Source organism: Rhagoletis zephyria, unplaced genomic scaffold, assembly GCF_001687245.7.
Source record: "Rhagoletis zephyria isolate East Lansing unplaced genomic scaffold, Rhagoletis_zephyria_1.1 Rzeph_scaffold_15312, whole genome shotgun sequence".
NCBI lineage: Eukaryota > Metazoa > Arthropoda > Insecta > Diptera > Tephritidae > Rhagoletis > Rhagoletis zephyria.
The window spans coordinates 1-13174 of NW_016172379.1; the positions used below are offsets into that span (position 1 = coordinate 1).

Genomic DNA, 13174 nt, shown 5'->3' on the forward strand with positions numbered 1-13174 from the left:
CGACCAGTCTGAAAGCGCTGCTTTATTTGGAAGCGAATCCACCGCCAAACAATACTCAACTATGGGACGGGCAATCGCCACCAACACCAAAACATCAGAAGGGCAAGCCGGTGGTGCACTTGACGGATGGCGACAACAAGGTAGGACAGAGAGCATAAAAACTACTTAAGTTCACGTCGTGATGCTATAATTAATTTTACAGACTTTAGGATTCTTTGGTCCATACAAGAAGCAGCGAGAAGAGAAACTATATGAGGGCAGGGTCAAGAATGGTCCCTTATGGAATGCTAAAAAGGAAACTGCGACATCAGGTGCGTTTGGTGCGCCAAAACCTGCACTCCGCGTAAACGATATTATAGGTCGCGCCTTGAATCGAATTGGCGCCTATAAAAAATTGGACAACAAGCAACAGAAAGTGGCATTAATCGATGATGTAAGATTGCTGTACTTCGATTGCAATTATTAAAGTGAAAATGTAAAAACTTTTTTTTCTTGATTTGTACCTAGGATATGTGCATAAATTGCGGCAAATGTTATATGACGTGCAATGACTCCGGCTATCAGGCCATACAATTCGATGCCGAGACGCATATACCACATGTCACCGATGATTGCACCGGTTGCACGTTGTGTGTTAGTGTTTGCCCCATTATTGATTGCATCAGGTGAGTAGCAATTCACTGTGTTATTAGATAGTTGGTCTTCTACATACATATGTATGTATAATCTAATATTTTGCAGCATGGTGCCAAAGAAGATTCCCCATATTATCAAGCGTGGTTGGGGTGAGAATACACCTGTATATACGCATGCGCTTAGTCAGATGCAGTAACCATCGGACAAACACTAAATGTAAAACTGGTATTGCGATTTGCAAAATATCATTTCCATGGTCTGTATGTAGTATGTACATACATGGTAGTACTCATAAGGGTTTACTAAATTTAAATATATATTTTCTAATGTATTTAGTATTGATTTTTAGCTCTTTGAATAAGTTTTAATTCAACAATAAATAAATTGATTTTAATGATTTTCACATACATAAGTAAGTGATATTTAGACTGTAAATTCTAAATAAATATACTAATATTTTCCATTGTTTCAAGTAGTTGGTTAATATTTATTTATGCTTGGTTAGCCTTCTTAGCGACCTTAGGTCTATTACGCGTCCAACCCTAGCGCCCAAATGAAACCTAGCAGTTTCAGGGTTGGCATACATACATTGAGTGTGCTTAGGTTCTGACCACAGCTCTCTCAGAAGGGTTTATCTTCTTCTCGCAACAGCACCACATTCTAAAAGGAGGTACTGTGGGGCTTCTGATGTTGTTTCACAGGAGCAACACAATTCGTTTGCGCTAATTGCGAGGATTTTCATGTGGATTCGCAGCCTGCAATGACCCGTCAGTTCAACTGTTATATATCTTAAAATTGTCTTTGGAATAGTAATTAGATCACTAGTTCTTTTGGGATTTCATCTTCCTAAAAGGTTTTTCGCCTGCCGTATCCAGTATGTGGTACTCTTAACTCTGCCTTTATAGTACATATTCCCCTTCGTGTATGGAGTTTTGTTACCCTAAGTTGTTCACTGTCACAACACAATTCCCATACCCATTCGCGCACATGAAGATGTGGCTTTTAGCGCAGCCTGACTGTTGTTGCAAATGACAAAGTGCTGTCTTCTTAAATATCTTTTCAGAATTACGTCTGGACAAATATTACTGGTATAAGCCTCTGCTTGAATGATGCTAGAATAGTTTCCAATTTGAATGGAGATCATGGCTTTACGACCATATATACCTGCCCCTATACATTAGTTATTTAGTTTTGGAGCCATCTGTGCACCACCTTTAAGGCTGTGGTTCCAGGCCCTCGTGAAAATCCACCGCAGGATATAGGAACTCTACATCCGATCAATCTTTTTCATACCACTAAAGCTCGTTTGGCTTTTGTGACAGCGTATGTACTTTACGTGCTTTTTCCATATTATGATAATTATGCACAGATACGATTTCATCAGTTTTGCCCAAGAAGTAAAAGAATTTTAAATTTTTAGATTATGAATACATGATTATAATAAGTGTCCTTTATTGATATTGATATCGTGTTTTAGTTTCACATTTGCTCTTTCTTTTTAATGCTTATCTTTATAACCACATGTTTTCCTTCCTAATTATAAATACAGTTTTCGATAGATTTTAGTTTAATGAAGTTCTCCACAACATTTTTTTAAGGGAAACAAAATCAGCTGAAATTGTTTAAATTCATTAACTAAAATGCAATTAATGAGTGACATGAGCAACGCAAGTGAAATTAAAATGAAAATGAAAACTAACTAAGCTATATGTATGTATGTACATATATGTACTTATGGACATACATATATGTATGTATGTATAACTACAGATACAGAAGAAAGTTGATATGCACAAACAAAACCGAATTCCATGATATGAAAAATTACTTTAAAATGCTTTTGTAAAAAATAGAAATAATTTAATTTGTATATAAAAAGAAAATATTTAAGTGAACATAAAATATTAATTTAAATTGAGCAAATATCTACATATCATAAGAGTTGCGCAGTAATTTAAATAATGTTTTTATGCATAATAAACTAATATTAAATAAAATGTTAAAAAATTCTAACAAACTTTTTTTTTTTTTGTTAATTAAACACACAATAATATTGCAAACTTGCTTTTGAAAGCGCTTTCTGCAAATTATATGGAACATAATTTTTTTTAAGAGATTGCATTTCTATTTAGTACAAAGAGGTCTGTCGACCACTTTTTTTTTGTATAAATTATTATTACAAATTTGTTCCTCGCGTTTACACTGTTGGATATTAATTGAAGCTTTACGCTTATTGTTATAATTTTTGTAGTCAGTGTTAGTCTGACTTTATAAATACATACATATGTATTTATGCATGTATATGCTCAATATTTCTTATGTTTGCATATAGGTATGTATGTATGTATTTGATAAATATTACTTATAATCGATATACATATAAAATTTAGATTATAATTTTTAATAGGAATACGTACGCATATAATGGAGGATTTTCTGATTAAAATTGCTAAAAAAGCTTTTAAAATATTCACGCATGATCAATAAAATTGCAAATTTTTTTTTGTTTTTGTATGTATCTATAATATTAGTTAAAATATACTACATAAACGTTTCAAAATTTTATTACCAAAGTTTTTTTATTTAAAATGTACATATATGTACATATGTATGTGTATATGTATGTATGTACTTATGAACATATATTAACTTTATTCATTATAAGTTTTAATTTGTAAAAAATTTTCGCACCGGAAGGATTCACGAAATTGGCTTTTCATCATAACTCGGCGCACTACATTCAGGCAAGCGGATACGGCAACCCGGCGGCACACGGAAATTGATATGGTTACTTCAAAAAAAAAAACTGTTTTTGAACATTGTTTTTGCAAGTTTTGAAACTTTTACTGAACTATAGTAATTGATGAACAGCAAATATTCGTATAGTTTTAAAGCGTGTTTCGTAAAATATATTCAACTAAAAATTTGACTATTCCGTTCTAAAATAATCTCGGAACGAACAACGGTCGCAACCTCGCGCAGGAGAGAGACAATTGGCATAGTTTTCCTGGTCTCGGCACAAATCGACAAACTGTTGTGGTGCCAAATAAGAAGAAGAAGTGCTAAAATTTATGGTTAATCTATGTCAAATCGACCAATGGTTGCAATCGATCATTTTTTGAAAGTTTATTTCTTGAATATCTCGAAAACTATTACAGTTACAAAAATTTTCTGATCTCGTTTTAAAAGTTTATTTAGGACTATAAGCATAAAATATTATAAAGAATTTTAGAATTTTAAATTCAAAACTGATGAAAAAATTGGCCAAAATTTTTTTACGCAATAACGCCAATTGGTCTTAAAAGATCCTAACAGTTTCAAGAAGTTGTTTTGAAAGATATACCTAAAATTTAGAAATTTACAAAAATTTTTATTTGCAAACTCAAAAAGAGGTTATGCTTAGCAATATAATTTATGTACTTGCATTTTTAATTTGGAGTTTGCAAAAGTTTTTTTAAAGTTCAAAAATTTATATCTTAAACAACACCTTCTTGAAAATTTCAAAATCTTTTAAGATTAGTTAGAGTATTGTGCAAAAAAATTTTGGCCATAAATGTATATAAGCTTTTGTTTTTAAAATTTTTCTAAATTGCAAAATTCTGTATTTTTTTGTTGTTCGAATTATATATGTACACATGTATGTTTTTATAAAGCCCCAAACAGCCTCTTTAAACCGAGACCAGACATTTTTGGTAACTATACTATTTTTTGAGATTTCGAAATTTTTTGTATATATTTTTTTTCTTTGGCGGAACCTCGTTATATGCTGAAAGAAAAGTTCTGACAAAAATTCAAAATCACAAATGGTCGAATTTATATGGATTGACCCATCTATTTTGGCACTGCTTCTTCTTCTTATATGTCACTGACAAACTGTTGTTATCGTTTTGTTTAGTTTTGACCAAAATGTAACAAACTATCGTTGATTAAATATGCAAGGTGGCACAGAATGAGTAACTCTATTTGAAGACATTAAAACTTTTGCAGTTGGTGGTGAATATAATTAGGTTTTTTATGACATTTTACGAGTGACAGTTAAGAAATTTATTGTGTTTCAAAATGCCGAGGCATACTCTAGCAGAACGCGGAAAATTTGTTGAGGAAAACTTGTCTAGGCCGTTTAATTTCTCGATTAGGAGATTTCGGTTGAAGCGAGATGGCCCGACCTGACGGCCCAAGACTACTTTCTGTGGTGTTACTCAACGGGGTAAGGTCTACTTTAACAAACAAAAAAAAAAAACAAAAGAACCGAAATATGCATCAACTCTGGCGGCGGCCACCTATCAGATATCATTCTCCAGACATGAAAAAATTTCGTTAATTGCCTCTAATAACCACATTCGCTTAAAAAATAACTATACTTGAATTATTTTTGAAACGACATTAAAAGACAATAGGGTTATTCTTTTTGCGACACCTTGTAGAAAGGCTCTAAATTTTTCTATGTCGTTTCGATGATATGTTTGAGACCAATTGGAGAATTACATTGGAGTTCAAATTGAGAAACTAACTTTTTCTTAAGTTGAGAAACCATCCTATTTTCATACATACAAAGAAAATGCCCTTTTTTGTTGAGAACGCTATGATTCTCCACTTGAGATACGGTTGAGAAACAACGTTGGAGATACGAGAACTATCTTATTTTTCAACTTAATCGTAATTTGAGCTCAAACCAAAATCTTTGTTGCGTTCGGGCCTTTCTACATTTCATCAGCGATATGGAACATTTAAAATAAGATTTTCCTAAAATTCTGACGCGCCAGTTTGCTTTAGCACTTCATATTGCAAACATCTCCGTTTTTTTTACCGCGCGTTTGCCGCCGCACCACTTAAGCTTTTCCTCAGGGCAATGCAAATTTTTTATTAAATGTTTTCCGTTTATTCTTGATATAAAAGCTAAGTTTTCTTCCTGTATAAAATTCTGTAAAAAATTGTGCGTTTCCTGTTTTGGTTGGCAATTTTTTGTTTGTATTTTTTGTTTACACATGTATATGTTTTCTTAATTCCTTTCACATCTGGTACGGTATAAAAATATTATGTTTGCTTTCAATATGTTTGTATGTATGTCTTTATGTATGTAAAAGCGTGCGCTCAACGGCGTATTTTGACCAACTGCATTTAGCTCTTCTTAAGTATTCGCTTTCTTAAATCTCCAATTGCATTTGTATTGTATTTTTAGTTAGTTTATTAATTGCATGCGTATTCTTACAATTTATTAATTCATAATCATTTATTTATGTTAAACGATTTTAGTCGCTCAACTATATTGCATTTTATTTAAGTTTATTTTGTTGCCTTTTTATCTTTTTTACTCACTTTATCATTTCTAATAAATATATGTAAGTATGCGTGTGTGTGTGTGTGTGTACATAAGCTTTTCCATATTCATTATTGGCAAACACTTATTCTTCTTATTTTTGTTATCATTCACTTTTGCATATATGTATGTATGTATGCAGCATTCAAATTACATACTAACAGGATTATCAGTTAAGCAAATACCCAGCACTTTTAGCCGTCAATACCGCTTTAGAATTCCCATTGTGTGGCCGAATCGCTGCCATCGTCGAGCAGCTTGAAAGCGCCGTTTTTCGTGGCACCCAAATATTTGCCAGTTTGCGATCTGTAAATAATATTCGTATTAAAATTTTATGAAAATACACACCAATAAATACTCAAGCCACATACCTTATGCAAATTCGTGTCGGTTCTCGCAACTCCAAATAGAAACCATCAGCGGGTGCGTCCGCATCGACGGCGATGCCTTCGCCATCAATGCGCCAGTATTTGCCGCTGTGTGCCTTCAAGTGAACCAAACCCTTTTGGGCGCGCTCCACCAAGATCGTTTCGTATGTGGCCTTATTGCATTCCAGCTTAAGATTGCCGGGCGTGCGATAGCCAACAAAGCCCTGTTCGCATTTAAGTACAAGTATGGGTCTGTAAAGCGCGAAAAAATCAATGACTTTTGAACAATAAATATTTAGTCTTACACCAAGTTGCCTACATACATATGTACATACCTATTTATCAAATAGAAATAGAACTTTGTTATTTCCTCAATACTTTCTGAGGTGGCAAATAAGTGTCCGGAACGTTTCGTAGCCAAAAATTTGCCATTATTCGCGCGGAACGACAATGAGCCATCACCGTGCCAGACCAGTTCGAAAAGCGCATCAGCACAACGTCTATTACCAGTGGCTTGTATGCCACCACCAGTGGACAGACACCAATAGCGATCTTGTGTTGTGCGCAACGCCCAGCGATGAGCCGACCAGTCAAACTCCAATTGGAATGTCTCGTTCTCGCCCACCTCATCCTGATTGGCGGTCACATCGACGCCTTGTTTCACCGATACATAACGCGAATTCAACTCAGCTATAAACGATGCTTGCGGCAAGGAATCTTCCAACGAGAATAGCTCATCACGTGTCACAGTGGAAGAACGCGATTTTAGCACAGCCTTGGAGCCGATTGGAGAAAGATACTGGCTTTGTCTGTCCAAAAAAAAAAAAAAACGAAATTAAACAAATTGTGAAGTTCATTAGTTATCATCAATCACTGGAATTGCATGTGTCCCAACTCACTTGTCACGCAGCGCCAAGTGTCCGCCATGATATTCAGCGCTGAAGAGACAATCCTCATTGCAAATAGTTTGCAGTTTGCCGTTGGCATTCAAATACCTATCAAAGAAAATTAAGAAATCGTTAGTGTACCGGAATGAAACAAATCAACAGCCGTTAACGCTTAGCGTCATTAGAGTGCTGCTGCGGTTGCTGCTTGTTCTATTTACCGGCGCGATGGTAATTGTTTATAAATGCACACAGCACTTTGCAATTGTAACACCACTCGCCGCTACTACTACTCACTTGTTGTTGCATGTATGCAAGGCATAACGTCCGCCCTCCTCTGCGCGGAATTCCAATGTAAATAGCGTATCTTCACCCCATGGAATATTCGCATCGACATGTATCTCATCTTGTGATTCGGACAGATGAGCGAAGCGCTTACGTCCAATCGAACGCAAATTCACTTGTGGCCTAGCAGCCAAGTGTACTGTCCAGAATTCGCTGGCGCTAGGAGTTTTAGCGGTACATACGAGTTTGTCGGGTGTACCGCCAAGGAAATAACCACGTGATTCGTTCTTTAATGCCCAACGGCCAGTGCCATCCTCACTGATGCTTATCTGGAAACGACTGCCGGCGTCGCGTTCATCCGTCTCGCATAGCACATTGCCAAACGTATCGACCGATAGATATTTATTAAGATGAGATCGTAGATATATAATACCTGTAAGGAAGCAATAAAATAGAGGTGGGGGTAAATATGTGTATATGCATTAAGAGTGAAAGGTTATAAGTGAGCATGACGGTATATCCGGGAATGTTGTATTAAGTAGTTGTGATTCTGTTTAGTAAGGGTCTAAAAATTATGAAATTAAGTTAGGTATATATATTCAGAACCATGAGGTTAGATAATACATTAGATTCAAAGATCCAGAAAGGGTTGTCATGTGAGGCCTTGAGAGCCAGAGTAGATTAATTGGCATTTCCAAAAAAAATGAGGTGCAGCTTAAAATGCATGAGTAGAATCGAAACAGTAATAGCTCGACACGCCCTTTTGTCAAACAAAGTTCCTCTGCCCTCTGTCTCAAAAGAAAGACGTTTAAGTAGGATTACTGCCGATAATATTTTTGCAGCCTGTTAAATTATTAAAATCGACGAGATAAATTAAACTATACGGCAAAATCAACTTTTTTTCTGGGTATTGGACCAAAACAATTTTTTTTAGAGATTGAGCCACAAGTAAAAAAGTAATTTCTCCATTTTTCGTTGTAAGCCTCCGAAATCGAGATATGGGTCTTCGAAGTTCGAAATTGGACCTTTGGTAAAAAATTATTTTTAATCATTATGTGTAAAATACTAAAAAAAAAATAAAAGTACGGACATTATCCGCATATGTGGTGTATAATTTTTTTTTGTGCAAACTTATATTCGGCTGCTATATGGGGTCAAAGGTCAGGTTCAAAATTTTCTGAACATATTTTTTTTTAATTTTTCGAAGACCTGATCTTTGACCGCTGAAACCTTTGATTTAGAAATATGTATGTACATACACTTTCCAGCACCTTTAACGTATTTTTGTTTTGATAGTCCATCTCACAATACCTAAAACTACTAGTTATACCGTTGGCGTCTTGGTAATTTTTAACCAAATTTGCAAAAATTTTTTTCTTGCTGTATCAAATTTGGTAATTTGTTTTTCAGTCTGATAACTTTTCCGATTCGGTCCTACATGTTGTAGAGTAGATTATCTCCTTCCATAGGTCAATACAGGCTCGGTCTAATTCCATATTTGTAAGTGGCCCTTCATTCCTTTTTAAACTTAAGAGCAACGGTTTGCGTTTCCTCTTACAGAAAGACCAAGTAATCCTGGAAATTGTTCCATCTTCATTGGCTTATAGAATAGTATGATCCCTAACAAACTGTTTACCAGCTATATCCGTATAAGTCGAATTCTATTATTTCTTGGCCATAACTGGACAAATGTTGATTTTCAAGTGCTTCGAAGTTTGAGGTTTATTCGCATAAAACGGTCATCCGAGTAGCTTCATAAGTAGTCTAACGGTGTCAAGTCGGATGATCTCGGTGACCAAATGACATCCCTGATAATCCTCTGTGGTAATGAAACGTATTCATGACACTGTGAATGATCAGATGCCTTGAGTTGTTTTAGGGTATGAGCCTTATAGGGATGGGGATGAATGAATGACTGCAGCTATCTAACCCACATTTGTAATTTTAGTAGCATGGTCGTTTTTGTGTGAAGGTGGCTTTTGAACCGGTCTTTGAATTCAAACGCTTTCATTAAAATTCAACTTTTGAATATGAAGCGATGTTTTTGGACTGTGCGACATTAGCGTGAAATATCGAGCACGAGTTCTCTCTCACAAACGGGTAGGTCTGCAGAGCAAAAACTTCAGTAGTAATTCACCAACCAGCGAACAGCATCTGTGGAGATTGCTTCGGATGTTTGTGGAAAGGCTGCGATCGGTAAAATAGTAGTAAGTAAGTAGCCAATAACAATCCAGAGCCAGAGTTTGGATACCTATCGCACCATCAAACCCAGCGAATATCACCATTCCACGAAATAGGCAACGATGTTTCCTAGAAAGTAGTACCAGTACCGATTTTGTGGAGTTTACTACCAAACCACCAATTTTACATTAAAACTGCATTAACAACAACGCAGTAAAATCAACTTACATATTTATATACATAAATCAAAGATAACTACTCACCGGCTAATTGGTTTAGTGATAAACAAATCATTTATAAAATAAACTAAACTCAAAAGAATGCCCCTCGGGGTTTACAAGTATCAAGTCAAGTACGAATTTCCTGAAAACAAAAACCCGATAGTTGCTTAATTACTTCGCTGGCAGAGAGATGGAGATGCACCGACATACATACATACATACATATGTATGTAATACTTACGGATGTTTATGCGAGATACCCACATTGCTAGGTAGGTACTTGTAAATAATTGACACGCTTTTTCACTTAAATTAATTCAGGATTTACGCCGAGCACAGCTGAACTAGGGTTGCTTTTTAGCAATTGAGAATGAATGCACAATGTACATACATTGCGAGAAGAATCGCCAGTCAGTAAAATGCAATTGTGTTGAAAGTAATGAAGGTATAATGCGATAAGAAAATTCTACAGCAACAAAAAATACCACTACAAAAGCAAGGAAACAACGATGGACTTTGGCTGCATTTACACAAAAGAAATGCCGTTGGGTTCTTAAGCAAATTGAAAGATGCGCAAATTGTACGCGAAAAAAGAGGCTGTGTAGATAAAACGCCTTACAAATGATTGGCGTAAAAATGCAGAAACTTTGTGTGTGGGTATATATATTTACGCGTACCCTGCAGGCAAACCCCAAACTAATGTACCAAATTTCTAGTTCCGTACTAGACCCTTATCGGCAAAAAACGAACCAGTCCGATAGTAACTAGTTCCCCACCAGTTTTAAAGTAGCGAAATGTAGTAGGTTAAAAAAAATGTTTTTTTTTCTTTTTACAACTACATATCACTTGCTAAGTCCACTTTTTCTAAAAATTTATATTTTGATGCAATAGGAAAACCAAAAAGATAATGTTTGAAAGAGAAAAAATCATGTTACCGAGTTGTCAGTCGATTTTAGAACTGGCTCGAAACTATGGAAAAAGTGATGCAGAGCAAACTAGATCCCATCTTTCGAATATGGGACTGGTTCCGAACCAGCGGTGGATAATTTCCACTTGCTAGGACATCGCGTGTTAAATTCGCCAGTTGTTTGCATGCAAAACATACGTATCGCGAATTAGTAGAACTAGTGATTTTCCCACAGGGTATGTACATATGTTTGTACATAATAAGAAACAAGAAATAAATCCTAGTCTGAGCCTGCATCTGAATCTCTCACAACGACTCAAGAACGTTCAAGTTGCAACATAAACAAATTGGAAAAAAGTGAAAGAGGGGCAAAAGGTCAGCCGCTGTTGGCGCATTTATGGATTTACGTTGATGAAATTCCGACCGTTTCTGTTGTGAATGGAACAACGTTTGGAGATTGCCAGTCACGAAAATAAGCCAAAGTTTTAAAAACCAAGAATACTACTTATCTTGGTTAGCTGTTGCTACGTTATGTTTTTTGTGTTTTTTTATCTGGCAATAGACTCTGAATACGACGATGCTGCTCATTGAACTATGCATATAGTTTCGTTGTTGCCTTTAGTTTCATCATTTTCGCTTTTGGTTGAAGGAAACCAAGAAGATGCCATTCGTATGATCTCAAATATCATATCATTGGATAAATAAAAAATTCCTTAAAAAAATTTAAGTTTTATGGAAATAACATAAAAAAGAACTAATCTATAGTTTTTATTTAAATAACTAAAAAAAGATATTTTTAGATATTCTCCAGATTTGGTAGATTTTTTTTCAACTGGGTGGTAAGTATTTTTATCGTCAGTGGCAACCCTGGGTGTGAGTATTCTCGGCATATTTCTTATGCCAATTATACATATAAGAAGGCTTAGAATGGACTAGACGCTAATGCAATCAATTCTGCCACGTAGCATGCTAAGGCTTTTATAGATGTGCTACCCGAGCCATTAGTAAATGCGGGTGAGTAGAGGTACCCCGGAGGTTGCGGTGGCGTTAAAACAATTTTGCTAGCTGCGGCTTGTTATTAATACTAAAAAGATGGAGCTCGTTCTTCCCAGCTGCCCTTGATCGGCGGCGTTCCGCATGTATTTTCTGACAGGGTCAAATATTTGTTCTTGAATCAAGCCGACAGTAAGTTATCCTGGAAGCCAAATATTGAAAAGTGATTTAAAAAAGGCATCAGTTATCCTATGCCGCTTCAAAGCAACGAAGATAATGTAATCTTGTGGCTATATGGAACCATATTGCTGGAATCAGCGGGCGCTCCATAGTACCACTACTATTGTACTCACAGCCTTGCTTTGTGTCGTATCCGTAGAAATTGCGATTAAGACTGTGGAAGTGGATCTGCCATCAGGCTTAGATGTACAATTTTTTCTTCACAACTTTCATACTGTACCTGTAGAAAAGGATCGGTGCGTATCGAGGCTGGCTCCGAACGGATCTCTTACTACTACACTCTTATCTCTGAAGGGAGAAATGAGAGAGCGACCGCCTCAGGAATAGATGTCCAATTAACATCTTCACGGATGGACTTAAATATCTACTCTGATAACCAGGCGGTAATCATATTTCTATGTGCACTCATGGTGGGATCAGGACTGGTCGGGGAATGTCTGGCCTCTCTCTCCCTCTCGATCACCTCGGTCTACTTCGAAGTGGTACTATTCCAGGACCCGGTGACATTGCAGAAAACTATATTGCTGATGGTTTGGCTAGGCAAGGTACATAATTTGAGGGTCATCTTTCCGGACGGGGAGGCCATAAAAGTTCCAACCTGTAGATTGCTCCTGGACAGCTGAACTTAAAGCCGCTTTTAGCTAGTACTGGGCGAACTAACTGATTTTTATTAAAAATAATTTCAATATAAACTTCGCCTTCGTTCGAAGTTGACCAGTACTTTTCTTCATCACATGTCGCTCTTAAAGCCTGTCAGCTATGTCAGCGCATATTGCTTGCCATCTATTGCAGGCAATTTGACAGCCATATTTTCATTTGAAAGAAAGCGTTCGATGAAATTTTGATATTAAATCAAAATAAGAATCTGTTTCTTATTGGATTATTTATGATTACGTTTTAGGAAATTATTCAGAATTTTTTTTTTCTTAAGATTTAAATGTTTTTAAACACCGAAAATGAGGGAAGGTTTTCTGGTGGCGTCATGCGTCAAATTCTTATATCAAGACATCAGAGCGCCCGCACACAAAAACTTGCAATTATATTGCTCGTCAAAATGACAGTTGGTAGGCCATCTGTGTTTGCCTGTGCAGTTCTGCGGTAAGATACATCGATTTTCACAACACTCACAGTCATAAAGAGAA

The 13174-nt window shown here is 36.0% G+C and overlaps 1 protein-coding gene across 1 annotated transcript; it reads right to left on the reverse strand.

Moving 5' to 3' along the window:
* Positions 1-4262: 4262 nt before the first annotated feature.
* On the reverse strand, positions 4263-7923 carry sn (fascin domain-containing protein singed; the record flags this gene model as incomplete). Its single annotated transcript, XM_017635255.1, has 5 exons — positions 4263-6259; positions 6325-6573; positions 6657-7130; positions 7221-7316; positions 7503-7923. Coding segments are annotated over 5 exons (1334 nt in total), but the record flags the coding sequence as incomplete, so codon positions are not given.
* Between the last annotated feature and the right edge of the window lie 5251 nt (positions 7924-13174).